Source organism: Rhinatrema bivittatum, chromosome 1 (genome assembly GCF_901001135.1).
Source record: "Rhinatrema bivittatum chromosome 1, aRhiBiv1.1, whole genome shotgun sequence".
Lineage (NCBI taxonomy): Eukaryota > Metazoa > Chordata > Amphibia > Gymnophiona > Rhinatrematidae > Rhinatrema > Rhinatrema bivittatum.
Window position 1 is genome coordinate 481,470,385 of NC_042615.1, and position 21,181 is coordinate 481,491,565.

General features: G+C 43.6%; 1 protein-coding gene across 1 annotated transcript in view; it reads left to right on the forward strand.

Moving 5' to 3' along the window:
* Positions 1–21,181, forward strand: part of LOC115097885 (sodium/potassium/calcium exchanger 2-like) — a 301,887-nt gene that overhangs the window by 250,800 nt on the left and 29,906 nt on the right. Inside the window, exon 6 of the mRNA XM_029614039.1 lies at positions 9,267–9,398. Within this exon, the coding sequence (XP_029469899.1) occupies positions 9,267–9,398 (132 nt within the window). The remainder of the gene's footprint in view (positions 1–9,266; positions 9,399–21,181) is intronic.

A 21,181-nucleotide genomic window follows, 5' to 3' on the forward strand; every position in this document is an offset into this window, starting at 1 on the left:
TATGATGAGGATGTTCTGGTAGGGGAGAGGACAGTGATGATTACTTGGCAGCTGTTGTCCTTCCTGCTATCAGGCCAGAGATAGGGGATTATTTAAACAAGGAAATTACCATCTCTGAAGTACTTTGGGCAATAAAAGATCTGAAATTAGCTAAAGGTCCTGGCATAGACTGGTTTTCAGCAAAATTTTACAAATTGTTTGGTGATATTTTAGTACATTCTTTGACCCAAATGTTTAATTACTTACATGAAGAAAAAATATCACCTGAAACTGGAATAGGAAAAACAACAGAACTGCAATGTGAGGGAGAGACCCGAACGGAAGCCCCCCCCCCCCCCCCCCCGACGTCACCAGGGGCAGCTCCGACCATTGAAAGGCGCCCTGCCACCGGCACCCTCGAACTGGCAGCCCACCCACCACCTTTGGGCGCCCTGTGGCCCTTGTTCATCGCCATGGGAACAGAAGTGAAGAAAAAATATCACCTGAAACTGGAATAGGAAAAACAACAGAACTGCAATGTGAGGGAGAGACCCGATCAGAAGCCCTGCCCCCCTGACGTCACCAGGGGCAGCTCCAACTGTTGAAAGGCGCCATGCCACCAGGCACACGCCGTGCGTCGCGTGCTGAAGGGGCGCAACAAAGGGGTCCTCCCCTTTGTGCACCCCTTAGTGCAACCTTTAGTGCAAATGCCAGTTAATATCTTTGCAATTGAATATCTCTCCTTTGTTTAATATACTTCCTGTTATCCCTTTTTGCTCAATTGTTAAAAATCTTGCATTTTGAGCTTTTGTAAACCGTTGTGATGGCTTTTCCGAATGACGGTATATAAAATTCAATAAATAAATAAATAAATAAATAAATGAGGGGAGAACTGTACTCTGCTTCCAGCATAGCAGGTGTAACAGTATTGGCCAAGGAGGAAAAGGCACTAAACTGTGTAGCTCATAGCCCTTTGGATCATTGGCCAACTGGGACAGGAAGGGGAGAGAAGTTCTTTATGAGGCTCAGTCTAATGCTCTATATATGGTCCATTGTAAGGGGGCACTTTGATTCGGAGTGAGTTTTCAGGAGGTGAGTTGGGGTTGAAGGGTGTTGTTACAAACACATTCAGAAGTATTCATTGTAAAATTGACCTCATAAAAAGAATTTAAGACCTTATAAGCGATGAAAAGGAGTTGTTTTGTACAATACAGCCAGCAGAGACTGCAACGTACAAATCAACTCGTCTTCTTAGAAGTTTCATCGCTTATAAGGTCTAAAATTCTTTTTATGATGTCACTTTCACAATGAATACCTCTGAATGTGTCTGCAACAACACCCCTCAACTCACCTCCTGAAAACTCACCCCGAATCCGAGTGCCCCCTTACAATGGACCATATATAGAGCTTCAGCCTGAGCCTTATAAACTCACTCACTCTCTCTCTCTCTCTCTCTCTCTCTCCCCTACTGAGGAACTGTAGCAAAGCAGTGCACATATGTTATGCATGCTACTTTTTCTGGGCACATATATACTGATGTACCCACTCCCTTCCCTGCTATTTAAAATTTGTGTAGGGCCCACGTATGCGCATATGTGGCTGCTTTTGCACACACAAGACTTTTAAAAATCTACCTCTAAGGTTTTAGCATGTCGGCTTTGTGGGTAATACATTCTCTTACACATAAGGGACCAGTCCGATTTTATTCCTGGTGGTATGGCTGCAGATAATGTATGGAAGGTTCAGAATTTGATACATTTTGCTAAAGATAAACACCACCTGTCCTTTGTATTTATTGTTGATGCCGAGAAGGCTTTTGACAGAGTTCATTGGCAGTTTTTATTGAAAGTAATGGAGAAAATGGACCTCAGGAGTAATATTCTGGGCTGGGTTAATAAATTATATGCCTCACTGGAGGCATGCATTAAGATCAATAGGGGCTACTCAGATAACTTTGAGCTGTTTGCGCTTGGTATAGAACTTTTTGCTGAATGAGTTAGGAGGAATATGGCCATAAAGAGAATTCAGGTTGGGGAGGAACATTATGAAATATCAATGTTTGCTAATGATCTTTTGTTTATTTTATGTTAACCTGAGATCTCCCTGAAATCGAGAGTTACAGGAGGATGTCAGGGCTTCAAAACTATATGGATAAGTCAGAAATACTTAATATTTCATTTCCAGGGACCACAATACAACGAGTGAAATATCAATTCCATTTTAAGTGGGAACAGGAGAAGTTGAAGTATTTAGGGGTTTTTCTTGGGACTGAAATACAAGATATATTCCAGCTTAATTATTCCTCTGTTACAAACCCTTTCTGGAGACTTGGAGAAATGGGATCAATATACTTTGTCATGGCTAGGTAGAATAGCAGTGATAAAAAATGAACATTTTACCTTGTCTTTGTTTCAGACACTACCTATCTTCATCTCAGATAGTGTTTGGAAACCTTTCAGAGAAAGATCTTCAGTTTCATATGAAGGCGTGGGTCCCTAGGTTTGTTTTATATCAGCCCAAGCTAGCAGGAGGGCTAGGTGTTTCTAACATTAAGAAGAATTATTTAGCAGCACAGCTAAAGGCCATTGTGGACAGTCATGAAAGTGTTGATGGTAAACAATGGTTCTGATTTAACAAGCAATGCTGGGGCCTTTTTCTAAGCAGTCGTTGATCTGGGTCCCAAGAAGACTCAGGCTAGCCCTAGTTGATGTTGAAACTATAAGTTGTCTGTAAGGACTCCCTAATGGGACCTAGGAAGGTTTTTTGGGGGGTTTTTTAGACTCCAATAAGGTACAATGTGTTCTTCACTCTGGGATTAGACTCAGGGGTATTCTTGAGATGGGGGAGAATTGGGATTGGGAAGACTTAAACATCTATGGGGTAATCAAGGATTGTGGCGCTTTCAAAATGTAATGAATACATTTCAGTTATCCCTCCAGGATATGTACTTTTATCTTCACTCTGAGGTTTAAAAGGGAAAATATTATTTGAGGGGTATGGTGATAAAGCAGACAACCTTGGAGGCATAATCTCTAAAATCTATGCTTTATTGCATGGAGCATTACCCAATAAGCCTAGGCATTTGTTGTTGTGGGAAAATGATCTGGGAGAAGTCCTGGATGATTGTTATGCTCCTGCCCACGGACTTCATCCCGCGGACAGACCCTCAACCTACCACTACCCTGCACCCCGGCCGATGCCATCTCTGTTGTGCTGGCTGACGCTGCAGGACTCCTTCCCTGCGGCCTAGGCCATCCCGGACCGTGCTGCCACTGCTGACTCCGCCTTCACGGTGGAGAGGACGCTGTCACGATTCCCCCTGCAGCAGAAAGCCGCCGCTGACTCCACCTAAACGGCCTGTGTGCCGCTGGTGGGATCTCCTCTGATCTTCATGGCATAGTGCCGCCGCTGGGATGTCCCTTTGTCAAGCAGCAGGAGGCTACCACTGCCATTGCCTGTTTCCTCTTTTGTGCGGCAGGGGGATGCCACTGTTGCAGCCTGCCTCCTGGACTCTCCTTAAGCATGGGCGCGTGCCTCTTCTGTACTCTTTACAGTGGTCTGTGGTCTTCCTTCCAGTCCAGGTCCTCTGTGGTCTTCCTGTATCTTGATGGCTCTTCATTTCATGTTCTTCATGTTCCTGGTCTTGTCCCTCATCGGAGCTCCATCGTCGCTTGTTCAATGTTCCAGATGTCCCTGATGTTCCAGATATCCCTGATGCTCCGATGTCCCTGATGTCTGATGTTCCATTCCTGATTCCGTCTTCCTCATTTCCAGCTCTTCGTCCAGTTCCCAAGTTCCTTGTTTGTTCACCTTTCCGGGTGTGCCACCGTCATGGTCCATGACCAGCTCATGGGGGCTGTGTAGGGCGCCTCATGGCACAAGACTTACCTTCTTGTCTGCAGCGCAAGCCTCTGGAAGGCTCCTGTTTTTAATGTATAGCTTCTGAATCCTGAGTCTTGAATCCTGACTCTAGCATCCTGAGTCTAGAATCCTGTCCCAGTCTTCGGAGTTCCTTGTGCCTATTTCTGTCCATGCCCAAGACTCTGTCAGAACCTGCTCAGCTCCAGCATGGTCCACGACCAGCCACAGGCAGTTGTGTAGGGTGCGCCTTGGTGCAGGCCTTTCCTGAATCTTAGTCATGTCCTGGCTTCAAGTTCCATTGCTTCGTCTGGAGTCTGCTTCACCTTCGGCATGGTCCGCAACCAGCCATGGGCGGCTGTGTAGGGTGTGCTGCATTGCAGCATTCACCAAGCACTTTCTCCTGAATCCTTGCCTGAGTCTTCTGAGTAACCTGAAACCTTGTCTGAGTCCTCTGAGTATCCTGAGTCTTGTCTGAGTCCTCTGAGTATCCTGAGTCTACATCTGAGTCTTCTAGTTCCTATCCTCAACCTCCATTGGGCCTCACTCACTCGTCGTTCCCAAGCGGTGGGTCCGGAAGGGCTATCGAGTGGCCGGAGGGCTACTCTTGAGACCAGCATTCCGTTGCTGGGTCTCATTGGTGTGTGTAGGTCCCGAGGAGGGCTGAGCCTGCCTTGCTCCTGTTCCAGATGTTCCTTGCCTTGTCCAGTCCAGCCTTGTTCCTGCTCCGCCCTTGCCGGTACTCTCTCACCTCCCACGGTGTGCATCTTGGGGCTCCTCCCTGAGCTGTCCTGTGGTCCAAGGGCTCACAATCTCCCTTGAGAAAGTGACCACACCTCTGCATCTCGCAAGAATGATAATATATGAACCTCTGTTACTTACCTCTAGAATGATGTTCCATTTATTTGGCACTTACAGAAAATGAGTACAAATTATTTCTCCATTGGTATCTTACCCTTGATCGATTGCAGTATAGTTATCGTTCTGCTGATGGAGAATGTTGGCGCCAATGTGGTGATAAGGGCACATTGTATCATATCTGGTGGTAATGTGCCTCTGTTCAATTGTTGTGGGACCAGGTTAGCACTTTAATTTCTGATATTGCCAAAATTTCTATTCCCAAGGATCCTAAAATATTTCTCTTAAGTATCCCTGTACCTAATGGCTTATGTTAGTGCAACATTTAATTTTGCAGATTGTTTCTGCAACTAGATGCTCTCTTGCGGCCTGGTGGAAAAAGCCTTCTATTCCACCATTAACATCAGTATATCGAGGGCTCAAGACTGTACATTACCTGGGGAAATTGACAGCGATAAAGCATGACACTCTCTCTAAATTTAATGCTATCTGGGAACCATTTCAATTTCGTCTGGCAAAGGCTAATCTGAGATGTGGTTTGGAAGTGAGCGTTATTTGCAAGTTGTAAGACTGGGAGTGTCAGTGTACTTTGTTCTTTCTTTAAAGTTCCACTGTCGATTCTGTTTTTTTTAAATTTCTGTTTCGATTTTGTCTGCACATTTCTCTTTCTAATTTGTAGTCCCTTATTTCTATATTAGGTAAGGGTTGGTCTGTGTTCTGCATGTATTTGACAGAGTTACAGTATTTCTGCTAGTGAGTAGTTTCTCTGTAAGGATTTGTAGCACTCCAGGTGGTTCTCTTTGCCAAGTAAGTCATGTATTAGTGTTCTAGAACCTGGTCTAATATTTGCTTTGCTGTACTTTCATAGGTAGGTTTGCTGTTATTTGAGTCCTGAGAGTTAGTTATGTGATTTTATGGTATAGCAAGCTTCTAAGTGTCTTTTTATTTGTAGGGGTTTGTGTTACTTCACAAAGTGTTTAGCAGTGGAGGGATTTTATTTTGCTGACTCCAGTGGGTTTTTTTTTGTACGTTGGGTTGTAATGTGAACTGTCCTACCTCTGCTCTGCACTCATTCTTATGATTATTATGATTATTGCTATTTTATTGTAGATATGATCTCTTCTGCCTTTATGGAAAGAGGATTTATGCAAGAATACATTGATATTTGTTTTATTACATGACTAGCTGTACCCGGCCACGCATTGCTGTGGCTCAGTCTGGTTAAATGGAAAAGAAAGAAAAGAGAAAGTGCACGTTTCTAATATGTTTAATTTCACAATGCTTGTGGGTATACAATATTTTTTGTTGTTCCATTGTCTGTGCAGATATAGAGATTGTCTGGTTTGCTGACTCTAGAACACCCAACATATAATTGTCCATGTGAGAAGCAATCCATGTCTAGATGTAAACCGCATAATTCTAGAAATGAAAAAGAATGAAAAAAGAAAAAACATAAACTATACTCACTAAATGAACGGTATGGTAAACAACACAGCTCAATTCCAACGCAATGTCACATGAAATAATTAAATCAAAATGAAAATAAATCGAAATCTATGAAAATTCAATTTAACAATGCAATCGGAAACATTGAAATGGAATCGTAAAATAATTAGTACAAGCCGTTAAGCCCGTTAAAACGGGCGAGATTTTTGTCCCCTCTCCTCCTACGTCTTTGCTCTGCTCCGGTCCTCCCCCCCCCCCCCCAGCACCACGAAGGGCCAGAGGCGGCGGTGGTGGTAGGAGCTGCAGTGGTGGCCAAGGGGGATCTCATGAAGCGTAATGTCCTGCCATCCCAACTCCCTCCCCCCTTCCCCGGTGGTGGAGGGACAGGCTCAGACCCCTTTCACTCTATCCTTACAGGCCCCAACTCCTTTGCTCTCCCATTCCCCTCTACACTTAACCCCTTCCACTCTAACTATAAGTGGAGAGCTGGGGGGGGGGGTAGAGAATCTCTCTCTCATACAGCCCCCAACATAGGCTTTCTCTCTCTCTCTTGCATATACACTCTCCCTCTGTCCCTCACACACGCACGCCCAATCCCTCTCACACACATACACATTCCCTCACGTAGTCTCCCTCTCTCTCTGGCACTCACACTCGCCTTCAGCACACATTACCACACTTCTCTGTCACACAGTTAAAACGGGTGAGATTTTTGTCCCCTCTCCATCTAAGTCTTAGCTCTGCACTCGCAAGAGCTTGCAAAGTTCCCATGCCTGTTGTGTGTGGGAGAGTGAGGAAAACACTCCCCCCCCCCCCCTCCTTCGCAAAGGGCAGGCGGCAGGCACAGCAACAGATTTGGGACACGTTGCCTGGTTTACTTTGCTATTTCTGGGAGACCTGTGCCTTTAAGAAATCCGATCGGGGGCTTGAGAGGGAGGAGGGAGCAGGGCTCTGGCTTTCACTGTCATTACGGTGCTTTGCTGAGAGTGGGGGTGGAGCAATGCCCATGTAAACTCTTCCCGTGGTGGCTGAGACCCACGGGCGGGTTGCCAGCCCTGCCTTCCCCCTCCCTCCCCGCAGTTGCGGGAAATTTACTTGGCTTCTCCTTATCTGCGGGACTCAGAGGGCGGGGAAGGAGGGCGAGCTCTTCTCTGTTCAGCTCTTTGCGCTTTGGCTGCTGCAGGCTGCAGCTGCTTGTGATCTCTTCACAGCCGCTTTCTACTGCATTTGCTCTGCTCCGGCCGTCCCAACTCCCTCCCCGCCTTCCCCGGCAGTGGACGGACTGGCTCGGCGACTCTTCTACCCTTTCCTCCTCCTGTGTGTAACTGTCCGGCAGGCCCTACTCCCACCCCCTTCCCCAGCAGTGGAGGAACGGGCTGAGCCATTTCTTGGAGCGGCGACTCGTCTGCCCTTTCCTCCTCCCCTCTGTGACACCCAGCACATAGAGCAGAGCTCTATGGCCCGCACATGTGTGCTAGAGCTGCTCTCTACTGCGCATTTGCGGGCCGTCGGTGAGAGCCCATTTATATTGTAGATAGCGTGTGTTGCTTTTACATCCAACAGATGACGCTGTTTTTCCAAAAAAGCATGTTTTTACCTGTCACAGGTGTGACATCTATATAATATAGGTATGTAAAAACACGTGCGTATTCGAATGCAACGTTGTGTCAAAAATTCACAGAAATCGGTGAAGAACATTTGGAGATTTAAGATTTTGAACAAACAAACATTTACATTTTTATATAGATTGATTGGATCTGATGTTTATGTGTTGTTTACTTTTTACATGATATTCTTCTTGTGAAATTTATAAACTGCAATAAATATAAATAAAATAATACAGATTAATAAGGAATTTGTAATGTTGGTAAATGCTTGAAATAACTGTCCTGTGTAGTGGTTAGATAATCATTAACAGAAATACTTAACCACCATGTAGGAGTTATGTGAACTTCAGCCTCTTCAGAAGGCATTGGCCATATTCAAGAAATCTTTAACAGGGCATGTCTCTGTGCTACTGGGACCCTCTGCGGTGTCTTTGGTTCTTAGCATTTCCTGTTGCTGTTGTGATCTTCCTGGTTTAAGCTTCTGTGCTAGTGGTTTTGTAGGCAGAGCTTATCTTGTCCTCACACATATATGGTTCAAGAGTGGCTGATGTGTAGTGCCAGGCAGTGTCATTCATTAGCCAGTTCATTGTCATCTGCTTGGCTGACATCATGTCCTGATATCTCATTGGGTATGACTGAGTCTTTTGACAATGTCAGCAATTCATTGACAATTGGCTAGAATTCATTTCAAATCTGACTGGTTTGTCAGTGCTGTCAATGTCAGACCTTATTTGGTCATCCTGGCCTGTTTAACGAAAGTCCACAGTCCTTTTCTCAGTTTTACATCTGTAGTTAATTGTTTACATATGTTGAGTTCTGGTATAGGTCTCAGGTCCTTGCTTGTCAGCATCTCATGCTGGCAATTCACATCATGCTATAATATATTTTTTGTATGATATCTAAAGCAGTTAAATTCGGGTCTATCTGTCTTACTCATTCTACCCCTCCCATCAGCTTCCTGCTTTTGCTTCTAACTTCAGAGATATGAAATGCTTCTATGTATGCAATTATCTTACAGGATACATCTATGAAAAGGGCAGAAGTTAATTTCCTGTCTCTGTGAGATAGAGTCAGTCTTTAAACTTAAAGAGGAAAGATATATAAAGAAAGAATGTACCTTGCTAAAGTTCCCTTACAAGCATACCTTTACACACACAATAACTCATTGACTAGAACCCTTACTGAGCAGAACTCCAACCCAAAGATCATGACCACACATACTTGTTGTAAGACCCAGAAAGCTTGTATATCACATTGGCACCAGCAAGTAATGGAAACAGCTCACCTGTATATTCAACTGTGATAATGATTAAGGTTCCAATAGATGACTTCCTTGATCCTTGAGCGAGAGCGTCTTTCTCTCTAATATTGAAGTCTTACTTTTCAATATGCGGATGAAATTGCAAGTCCTCTAAAGTGCCCTCCAGTTTCCAGTAGACTTAGCTTACTACTCTTGTTTATGTTTCTGATTATTTTATTGATATTGCCACTATTAATAAAATTCTCTTTCTCTAATAGGATCAACAAGAGCAACCCAACATCCTTGTGCTCCATGAAGACCCGAGAAGGCAAAGAGCACCCCAAGAACAGGAATCTATGGTGATGAATCCCCGCCATGCCATTGAGACAGAAAGTGCTGAACTGAAGGAGGTGGGAGAACTTATTTTTTGTTTGAGACACTCAAAATATACTCACTGGAGAAAAGAAGGAAAAGAGACAATATGATTGAAAGAGTCTAATGATTTGACAGACTTCAATAAATTACAGGAAGTTTCAGTTTTTCACGGAAGAAAAAGGACACGCCATACCAGTGGCTGATTTAAGCTGTATCTAGAGACAATTATGGTTACCACGTAAAGTGTGTCACCCATTTTGATTATATTTTAGGAAGACAGGATATACAAATTGAAAATAAATAAGTGGTCATAATATGAAGTTGGAGGGAGGAAAGATTCAGTGGAAACATGAGAAAATGCATATTTTCTGCAGATGCCTGTAATAACCTTCCAGCAGAGGTGATGGACTTGAGCACCTTGAAATAATTCAGTCATGCATAGGAAAGATATAGAGGACAGTATTGCAAACCACCTGCCCTTCACTTGTTTCAGAGCAGCAGCAAAGGAAGAGATAAGGAGAAAACAAAGGGCAGATAAAGAAAGCAGAGCCTAGTGATACCACAGGGTAGTCAGGATGGAACACCCCAGGCTACAGCTGCCCAGAAATAAATCAGGACACCTCCAACAGGTGGATGATGGCCAGGTATCATCCAGCAAAGCCACAGGAAGTTAAGTGGCTGGACCCTTGGGCAACAGCTTCACAAGGTTTTGGGAAACAGTCGTATTAATTTTGATAGTTGTTTATTGTCATTACAAAGCTTGGTGGTAAGACATGGCAGGAGCTAGGTATTGGATTACATGTGGGAACAGGTATGCTCATTTACCTAGTATGATAGAAAACGAAAGAGGAAAACAACTACAATTACGAATTTGTCTAAGGAGAGATATGCTACAAGCAGTCAAGCTTTTATATCTCAAAAAAGATTTAGGGGAACTGGAAAAGTTACAGAGAAAGACGACCCAAATGATAAAGAGAATGGAACAGCCTCCCCCTCAACACACACACACACACACACACACACACACACACACATGAAGAAAGTCTAAAGAGGTTAGGGCTGTTCAGTTTGGAGAAGAAATGGCTGAGGGGAGTTAGAGGTCTATAAAATAATGAGTGGAGTACAACAGGTAAATGTGAATCAGTTGTTTACTCTTTCAAAAAAAAATTTAAAAACCACGGAACACTCCATTAAATTATTAAATAGCACATTTAAAGCAAATCAGAAAAAAATATTTTTCCATTCAATGCACAATTAAACTCTGGAATTCATTGCTGAAGGATGTGGTAAAGGCAGTTAACGTAGCTGGGTTTAAAAAAAGATTTGGACAAATTCCTGGAGGAAAAGTCCATAAACCATTATTAACCAGGTAGACTTGGGAAAAGCTTCTGCTTACATCTGGGAGTTAACAGCATGGGATTGTGATCCTGCAGGTACTTGTGATCTGGACTGGCCAACTATGGAAACAGGATATCGGGCTTGATACACACTTGGTCTGACTCAGCAAGACAGCTCTTATTTTCTTATAGCTGGCAGCAGGGTATATCCTTGGTCATGTAGTCATGAATGGCTGGGTAGCCTAGATGGGCCAATTGGTCTTTAATTGTTATCAACTACTATATTGTTGTTTTCTAAATTATTTTTTCCTGACCCTGACCTGTAGACAGAACTAGTCAAGTTTTAAGGATATCCATGATGAAAATGCATGAGATAGATTTGCATAATTGGAGATCCAATGCATGCAAATATCTCAAGGTCCACATTCAAAAGCCATTTAGACAGATAACTCAAAAGTTATCCATCTAAATAGCAAATGTGGCATATTCAGCCAATTAGTTGGCTATAATTTAGCTGGATAAAAAAAGAGGCATTTCAGGGGCATTCCATGGAGGGGTTGAGTTATCTAACTTAGCTGAATATCACCATGTGTGTGGCTGGATAACTTGCTAGTTAACCAGATATATTTAAATGAATCCCCACTGTATCAATAAGAAAAAAAATCATAATCATTCAAAAACATGAGCTTTGTTCAAACAATGTGCAACAAGAAGTGCTTCAGTTCGTTTGTACTTAAAATAACTGCCATGTTCTAAAACAAGAATCCTCAAACTCCTTGTCCTATCTCCTGAAATTCCTTCTCCCTCAGGTTGTATGCCTCCTTCGCCTCCTCCTCTTCATCACTAGGTCCTGTAAGATGAGCATCTTGTCCAGTGGCGTACGGAGGGGCGGTGCGGGGGTACAATCCACCCCGGGTGACAGCCAGCAGGGGGGCTGCAGCTGGGAGGGGGGTGCCATCAAGAGGAAGGTTGGCGGCCATGAGCAGAGCCCATCCTGCTTGCAACAAAAGAAGAAGGAGGCTGCTGGGCCATGAGTGGTGGAATACAGTGAAGAGAGTGGCCTTATAGCCGCAGGCAGCTGAAGAGGGAAAGGGGCAGAATGACCGCACATGAGCCCATGTGATTGAGAGAGGAAGGGGGTGCATGAGTGTGTGTGTGTGTGTAGGTGAGTAAGAGATTGGGAGCCTGTGTATGTGTATATATGGGAGTGAGGGGGTGTGTTTGTGTGTGAGAGAGGGAACCTGTGTGAAGGGGTGTATACTTGTGAGGGACAGTCAAATGGAGGGAGCCTGTGTGCAGGGTGTGTGTAAGAGTGTGTGCAAGAGAGGGAGCCTGGGTGAGGGACAGGGGAATCGGAGATCACTGGGGAGGGGTGGCAAAGAATTGAAGCTTGGGGGGGTGCCAAAGGAAGTATCCACCCCAGGTGCCAAAAACGTTAGGAACACCACTGATCTTGTTCCTCTGGAGGAAGCAAGCCTCAGCTTTTGACCATGTTATGGAGCATGCAGCCAGTCTGTGTCTCTCTCTTCACCAGTCCATCCCCACCAGTCCCCCACCAGTCTCTCTCTCTCCCTCCACCAGTCCATCTCCGCCAGTCTGTCTCTCTCTCCCCCCTTCACCAGTCCATCTCCACCAGTCTGTCCCTTTATCCCTCCCTGCCAGTCTCTCTCTCTCTCTCTCTCTCTTTCCTTCCACTAGTCCATTCCCTCCTTCACTCCAAATCCAAACAGATCAAGCTGTGTGGCTGTCTGTAGTTACACTACATAGGTTATTAATATGAGTACATTCTTGCACATTTACTGCTGTGCTTTGCAATTATATGTATTCAGTTTATATCAGTAAGCGTTATTTATTAAGTTTTATATATTTGAATCAGACTGGTGTGCGTATAATTATTATTTCTTTGTTGTTACATTAATAACTTTTCTATATACAGCATATAACAGCTGGTAAAAATGAAAGAGAAACGTGGGAGTCTGTGAAAATTTTGGAGGTCAGAAAGGGGTCCATGTTCCCAAAACGTTTGGGAACATCCGTACTGTATCAGTTCCCCATGTTTATGGGGCCATGTGGAGATTTTTGAAAATTATCCTTTCAGATTGTAGGTTTTCTGGGGACAAGTCAATACTTACTGTACTTGAGTATGCTTCACTTCCTCAGCTGTTTCATAAATAAGAATTTGTAATAAAAAGTCACCCAGACAAAGTGGGTATATTAATGCAGGTACAAACTGGTTTTTACCTGGATACTTCTATTCTGTCCGCATGAGTTCTCCACTCTAGTCCTCAAGGCCCAGAAACAAGATGTCTACACTGAATATTCTGAAATCCAGACCCATACATGGCCTCAGAGGACCAGAGTGGAGAACCGCGGTCTTGGAGGATTGGGAAGTCCATTTGTCCCACAGGCATTGGAGCCTGCATTCCAGTTTGAAGAGCAGTGCACAACAAGAGATAACAGGAGAATAGCACAGTGAGTGAGTCAGAATTATTTACAATGAAAGCTAAATGCAGACTGGTCTAAAAATCAACTTTCTGATTATCAAACTCTGACAAAATTTACAAGCAAAACATAAAAATAAAAACAGATATTTTTTGGTTCTTGTTTTTGGTTTTTTTTTGTCAGATTCCCATACCTGGGAACGTTTGAGTTAGGCTCACCCTGACTACCCTGATATTAGCATGGGGGGGGGGGGGAGTAAGAATGATGTTTGCACTAAAAACTTTATGGTTTCTTCCCTCACCCCCTAGGGAACTCCTTTCTTGAATATAATCCGCTCTGAAGTGTTAAAAATCAGAATATAAATCAAATAAATAAACTAAAATAATATTCGCTACTACTTAGCAGATAATAAAATAGTTTCCAGTCTCGGTGTTTCTGGCTCAGCCTCCCTCTTCTCATTCTCTGCCCTTGTCTGTCTCGCTTTTTTAATTTTCTTTTTCTCTCTGGTGTCCTCGCTCCTTTTCTATTCTCTTTCAGTTCTTTCTCTTTCCTTCAGCTGCAGATATTTCAATAGTTTCTCTTCCTTTTTCTTGCCTCTCCTCCTGTTTTTCCCCTTTTCCTCTTCTCATTCTTCCTACCTTCTCTCCTTTCACCATTTTGCCATTCCATTGCATTGCTCACTCTTCCATTCCTCTTACCCTTCCTCCTACATTATATTCCTGGATTCCCCCCCCCCAACCAAACCAGGGTCCTCTCCTTCTCCTGCCACCCTTGTTTCTGTTTTCCCCTTTATCCTCCTCCTCCCCTCCCTCTCCCCTCATCTCTCTCCCTTTTTGCTTTCTTCTTAATTTTCATCACACCTCTCTTCTCATCCTCTTTGCCCCCCCTCCAACTCTTCATTGCCCCTCTCTCACTCACATACACTCTTGCCCCCTCCTTCTCTTGCTCTCTCCTCTCACTGCCTTTGCACAGTCATTCTCTCTTCTTTACCCACTGGGCCAGCGTAGTTACTGTGAGGACAGAAGCAGCGCTAGGGAAGGGCACCTAAACCTTTCCTGAGCACCACCTTCGTTTCCCCTTTTCACTGCTGATTGGCTCCTTATGCTACCCAGAGCCAATCAGAAGGGAGAGGTGGGGAAGCAGCTGCAGGCTGCGAGGCTTATCCCCACTGACTTCCTGCCTGCCTCCCCTGCATCCTAGCACTTGCCAACCCTGTACCCTGTGCTACATAAAAAGCTACACGGAACGGGGAGGATGTTTAAGACCCAGAGATCCTGGGTGCTCTCCCAGAGACCCGGAGTTGGGACTCTAAACCCCGAGACCCCGGGTCAAATCCTGAGAGCTCCCAGGTATGCACATCCCTGATTATGTATATTTTTTGTGGTGGAAAAAGCCAAATGATGCATGTTTTCTGGTGTCAGAGTTGCCTGTAGAGTGCCAGTCTTTTAGTGATACAGCTTCCACGAACAAATTGTGACCCACACTGCCTGCATGACAGAACAATCTCCTGACTGGTCAAGAGCTGGAAGGGAAGCATCCTTTTAAAATCGAGCCCTTTGCTGCTTTTCATGAGTCAGAAGACATTATACCTATCAAGCATGATTATTTTCCTCCCACCCATTATAAATCATATGATTTTACAATATCTTTGCCTGACATACAGCACGTGCACTGTTTGTGAGCACACCCCATAGTTATAAGTGTATGTCTAAGGCTGGAGTGGCAACACATTAAGAAGCATAGGGATAGGAAAGCACAACTTAATATGTTCATTTCATATGTTGATACTTGACATAAATAACTGGGTATTCTAATTTGTTTCCCTAGCTACCCTGTTAGCAGGTTAAGTAGGATAGGCCTGGCTGCTGCAAATGAAGGTGATAACCAGATGTGTCAAAATCCAGAACTCTGTATCTCCAGTCTAGATAAACAGTCACAGCACAACAGGCTGAACTGTGAAGCTAAAATCAACCCAAAAGACAACTACTTTGTTTGGCTACCATAATCACTTAATTGGCCTTAAGGATTGTTGCTCTCCCGTGCCCTTTTGATCTGATAAAATCCTAGCACACATGCTCTTAGAGAGTCTGGTCTCTCCCCATCCATTCCAAAAAATACTTTGTGTTTATGAGGTGTTGTGGTCTCTATAGCCACTACCAGCATAGCTAACTATTTTCTTGTAACTAAAAGCAAATCTGCATTTGCTGGGAAGAAGAGACTTGGTCTAGAGAGAATGCATCATGAATATCACTGTCAGTAGCAATGTAGGATTTAGCTACCAGCAAGATCTCACTCAACCTGGGAAGGTTTAACATGGACATGAATAGTGATAATTTCTGACTAGAAAATAGAAATACAGTATTCACAGTGAGGTTGTGGGTCTTCTGTTTGAAGAGAGGAAATATAAAGTAGAATAATTTACTTTTTATTTCTTTGTGAGCAGACAAATAGGAATGTATGAAACAGAAAAGGTAATGAATTTTTTAGATTTATTTATTTATTTGTTTGTTTGTTTGATTTTATATACCGACGTTCATCAGGAATATCACATTGGTTTACAGCATGCTACATAAATAACATACAAGCAAGCATAATCATTCACATCAGAGATTTAAAAGCACTCAGCTAATCTAAAATAAGGCTTGTTATAAAAATGAGACTAAAATCAGTTAAATAAAATAAAAGACAAAAGAAAAAATATAGGCTGCGTAAAGAGGTACTTTGCGTTCTAAGAGAAATAAACTCAAATGTTGTAGAGGATATTTTGAGGTAGGCAATTATGTGTAGGTTTGCTGGAACAGCCAGGTTTTGAATTTTTTTTTAAGCTACTGGGGTTGTCTTAATTCTTGAGGTAAGGAGTTCCATATGTGAGGGCCTGCTAACGATAAGGCATGTTCTCTCACAGAAGTGAGATGAGCTAATTTTGGAGATGGTTTTGGCAGGATACCATTACTGGCTGAGCATGTGATTCTTTGGGAGGGTTTGAAAATGGAGGGCTGCACTATGCCGTTCTATATTGTTGTTGTATAATGTTTTATGAATTAATGTTAGACTTTTGTAAAGAATCCTGTGTGATATTGGGAGCCAGTGCAGATCTTTTAAAATGGCTGTTATGTGATCACTTTTTCGGGTGTTGGTCAGTACTCTGGCAGTAGCGTTCTGTAATAACTGAAGTGGCCTGAGCATGGAGGATGGAGGGCCTAACAGGACGGTATTGCAATAGTCAATTTTTGAAAAAATTAAAGCTTGGAGAACGGTTTTAAAATCAGATGAGTGAAGAAGGGGTCTCGATTTTTTCAATATGTGAAGTTTGTAATAACAATCTTTGATAGTTGTGCTTAAACATTTTTTTAGATTTAATTCACTATCTAGTATAATGCCAAGGTCTCTTACCTCATGTGCGATGGAATATTTAATTTGTATAGATTTTAAGTCCGAGATGACTTTATCATTTAATCTATGACAGATAATAAGGATTTTGGTTTTGGAGGTATTTAGAGATAGACTCATCTGGGTTAAGAGTTGGTTTATTGCAGAGAGATATATTTCACATAACTTCATTGCTTTTGATATAGATTCAGTGATCGGGATTAAAATTTGCACATCATCCACATAGATAAAAAGCATTAGACCTAGACCGGCTAGTAGTTTGCACAGAGGTAACATATATAGATTGAATAAAGTTGCAGATAGGAAGGATCCTTGGGGCACTCCTTGATTCAAGTCTATAAGATCGGATTCTGAGGTACCAATTTTAACCTTGTAGGATTTGTTATTTAGATATGATTTGAACCATTGCAGGGTAACATCTGTGAGGCCGATTTCTATAAGTCTGTTTAATATGATTTTATGATTGATAGTATAAAAAGCTGCTGATATATCAAGCATCACGAGAAGGTATTCTTATGGCCTGGATTGGCCACTGTTGGAAACAGGATGCTGGGCTTGATGGACCCTTGGTCTGACCCAGTATGGCATTTTCTTATGTATGATTGGCCGTTGTCAAGTCCATCAAATTTTATGCCAAAGCTTTTCACAAAATCTGTGAAACTTTGCTTCTTTTACCCAACACAGATCATGGTATCATCCAGTCAACTTCTATTTTTGAACATATAGGATCTGTCTGGCAGGCTGTGCAGTTCTTTTGTTGACTGGATCAGTGTGATGGGTTGTGGTGGTAAGACACTATTGGGAAAGGTCATGGGAACCTAAGAAGCAGGATGTTGGTGGTTGTTTGGAATGATTGAGAAACATGGGAAAGAAGTGATGCTGGAAGTGAACTAGAAAATAGGATCTTGCATGCTCAGCTACCGAGAAGGGAGGAGTACAATTTGGAAGACAACAAAAACTGTCTTGGATAAGAAGTGATATCCTATAGGTGGCCTCAATCTATGGCTGGCAGTTGGGTTATATCATTGGCATTATGGATAGATTAGATGCTGTATGTGGTCTTTTTCTGCTATTAGCTACTATGTCATAGGGACATGCATTCATTACAAATGAATGAGTAAAACGTGAAAGCCCATTTTTTGATTTGATATGAATAAAACAAACTGAAAATAGCCTCCAACGAAAATATCTGGTATTTTCGCATTCATGTAGATAAAAAAAGGGGGCCTCTGGTAAGATAGGCCAAGGCCTTATCCCATCACCGAGACCTAGGCCAGGCACCAGGGTCCAGGCCTAGGCTCAAGCCTGAGGAAGGGTCCTTTGATGAGACCTGGTACTAAGCCCAAGCTCTAGGCCGGATCCGACTTAGGCTTAGGCATGGGCGCAGGCCTCAGGGATGGGACCCAGCCTCTGCTGGGTGAGGGATTCTTTGATGGAATCCAGCCTCGGGCCAAGCCTCAACATTAAACCTAGGCCTAGGCCCAGGCCTGGGCCTCAGCAATGGGACCCGGCATCAGACCTCGGCCTAGGTTTGGGCCTTTGTGATGGGCCATGTCCCGGTCTTAACACTGTTAAAGCCCCTTGGTGTTGGGATCTGGCCCTGGCATGGGGAGCCTAGCCTCGGCAACAGGATGGGCCCTGGCATAGGGACCCAAGTGGGTGATGGGATGGGCCCTGGCATCAGGGCTGGGCCTGGGACCCTGTCTCAGCAACCAGATGGACCTGGGATGTCCGTGGCCCTGGGAACTGTCCCTGGCCTCTCAAGTCTAGGACCTGGCCTTGACAAAAGGTTGGGCCTTGGCCTCGGGCCTGAGCTTGGGCCTGGGACTTGGCCTCTGGCCTGGAACCTGGTCTCAGGGACAAGCGAGGCTCCAGTCTCAGGCCTGGGCAATGACAATAAAACCTAGGCCTAGGCCCAGGTTTCAGCAATGAGATCTGGCCTTGGGCCAGGTCCCAGAATTAGGCTTAGGCGAGACCTGGGCGAGGCTCTGCCCTTGGTGGTAGGACCTGGCTCGGTCCGTTTTTTCTTTTACATTTTAGTGAATGGGCATTTGGATTACTTCCCCTAGTGTAAAACAAATGAAACCAAAGTATAAGGCAAAGCCAGAAATCTGTTTGTGCTTAAAATACATTTTAAGCCCTAGTACTGTTTCCTTGTAAAATTTTATTTATTTATTTAGTTATAATTTTTATATACCGACATTCTTACATTAAAATGCAAATCATACCGGTTTACATAAAACAGAAAAAGCAGGAAAAAAATATTTCCATAGTCAAATACAGAGAACATTTATAATAAAATTGTTAACAAAGGCATAAGGTAGGAACTTGAAAAACGTTTAACAGAAAACGTAAAAGAAAAAATAGTAAATGAAGCACAAAGAGTTGACGTATTATATTATATATATATATATTATATATTATATAATATATTATTATATTATATAAATATTATATATATTATATATATTATTATATATATATATTATATATTTTACATTTCTTTCTTTTTTTTTTTTTGTTAACAGTGTAGTAATCAAAAATTATCTTCTGGAAGTTTTGATTATAGTTATGATAATTCAGATTTTTTTTTTTTTTTTGCTAGATCCTGAAACTGATCTTTACTTTATTTGTCCCTGTGCCAATTAGGAGTTACCTTTTTAGGTGCACAAAGTGCTGCAGGTAGTCCGCACTCAAAAGATAAGTGTGTCAGTGTGCTACTCGGTGAGTGACGTCCTGTGTTACCCTCTATCAATCTCTGTCTCTGGGGGTGCTGCTGCATTAGGAGGTCCCTCCCTTACCACAGCAATCCATACCCCAGAGCAGGCAGTGTGTGTGCATTCATTTTGCACACACTGCTTTTGGACAGCAGTGAGCGAGTGCTTCCAGTCATGCGAAGGGCTGCCTCTGAGAGTTGACCGTATGGGCTGCACTATGCATGGTCTCAGGTATAAACAGTCTGCTCACTGTTTATACCTAGCATTGAGAGAGGGGCAGAGGTGTGAAACTTGACAGCGTAACACATCAAATATGCAGTATTACCAGTGTGCTTATTAGCTGATATTTGCCTGTAATGCACGCCCTCCTCCCCATCCCCCCCCCCACCACGGAGACTTTTCCACCTAGTACCTGGAGTGGGCCTAATAGTCCAGTTATTTGGGGGATGTGCAGGCTACCCAGAGCTTAAGCTGTCACTGAGGCTTGCCACTTTAGGGAGGAAGGAAGTAGGTGTTAAGAAGCTGTCCACTGAATGTGGGTATGCTGGGATGGCAGGAACGTGGAGTGGCAAAGACCACTGAATGGCATCAATGTTGGCCTGACTCAGATGAATGGTTTGGATGAAGGTTTAGTGGCAGCATGTAGTGAGATACCCAATGCAGGGGGATGTGTGTGTGTGTGTGTGGGGGGGGGGGGTTGGTTTGCTTGGCAGGTGCCAGTGGCCTGGGGGCAGCCCAAATGAGAATCTCTTTTTCCAGTCACTGGTCTCCTTAGCCGACCCTCTGTTGATCATATCATGCACAGTAGACAGAGAGGCTGCCACCTCAGGCCGCATCATTTGATACTCACTCTGTATATGCTAGCAGGGTAGGGCTACCTTCTTTTTGCCTTATGTAGGTCAATAGCGTTCCTGTGCATACATAGAGGTGTTGTGGCCATATCTGCTGTAGAATCTAGGGGACAGGTTTTGCTTAGCACTTTCAATGCGTCACTTGTACACTAACCAACTTTTCCCTTCGACACCGCTGTCTTCTTGATGACTTTTGGAACAGAGTATCAGCTGCTATGAGAACTAGGGAGAAGGAGTGAGGGAGTAGTGTCTTGCAAGAATGTTCACAGGCGAAAAATTGAGGGCGTCGAGGGCTGCTTCTGCTGTTTTGGACCAGGCAGTCTTCCACAGAATGACTGCCATCCCTGTAGTGGGCTGCCTTTGGGAACTGGATATTACACGTAAGGTCATCCTTACCATACACGCATTATACAAAGCTCCAAGCCATGCCAGCACAGGGGTGTCTTCCAGTCTGTGGAAGTCTGCCTGATCCCAAGCAGCAGCAGTCCCCTAGACCTCTGCTGTTGGCCTGTGGACATTCTCAACATGACAATACTCCCTCACTCCTCCTCCCTAGTTGTCACACAGCAGCTGACACTGAGTTCCAACTATCAGCAAGTAGACGTCATATTTGGTTTAGTGTGAAAGGTACAAATGGTTGAATATAGATAGCCTTTGAGTCATGACACAAGTGAGGAGGCCAAAAATCAAGTCTTGTGTGATGATGACTATAACTTCCCCTTAACACCACACAAGCTCTACATGTACACAATATACTGTGTTGGGCAGCTAGCTACTGTCCATCTCATATACAGAGCCATGTAAGCAGGAGTTAGCTAAGAGTATGCAGAGTAAATAAGGCAACAAGAGGCAATACTGAAGGTCCCCAGTAATAAACGTCTTCTGTAGCTCTTGGTGTTTTCCTTAGGAGCATACACTGAACGTTCAGTTGTATGGCCTAGCCCATATGGTCTTGCCTGCTAGATAAGTGGCTAGTTGGAATGTGCAAGGGCATGTGGAAAGCCAACCTGGTACCTAGTGAACCGTTAATACAAAAACCACACAAAGAAAGGAGCCAACCTGAAAGTGTATTTTTCAAACC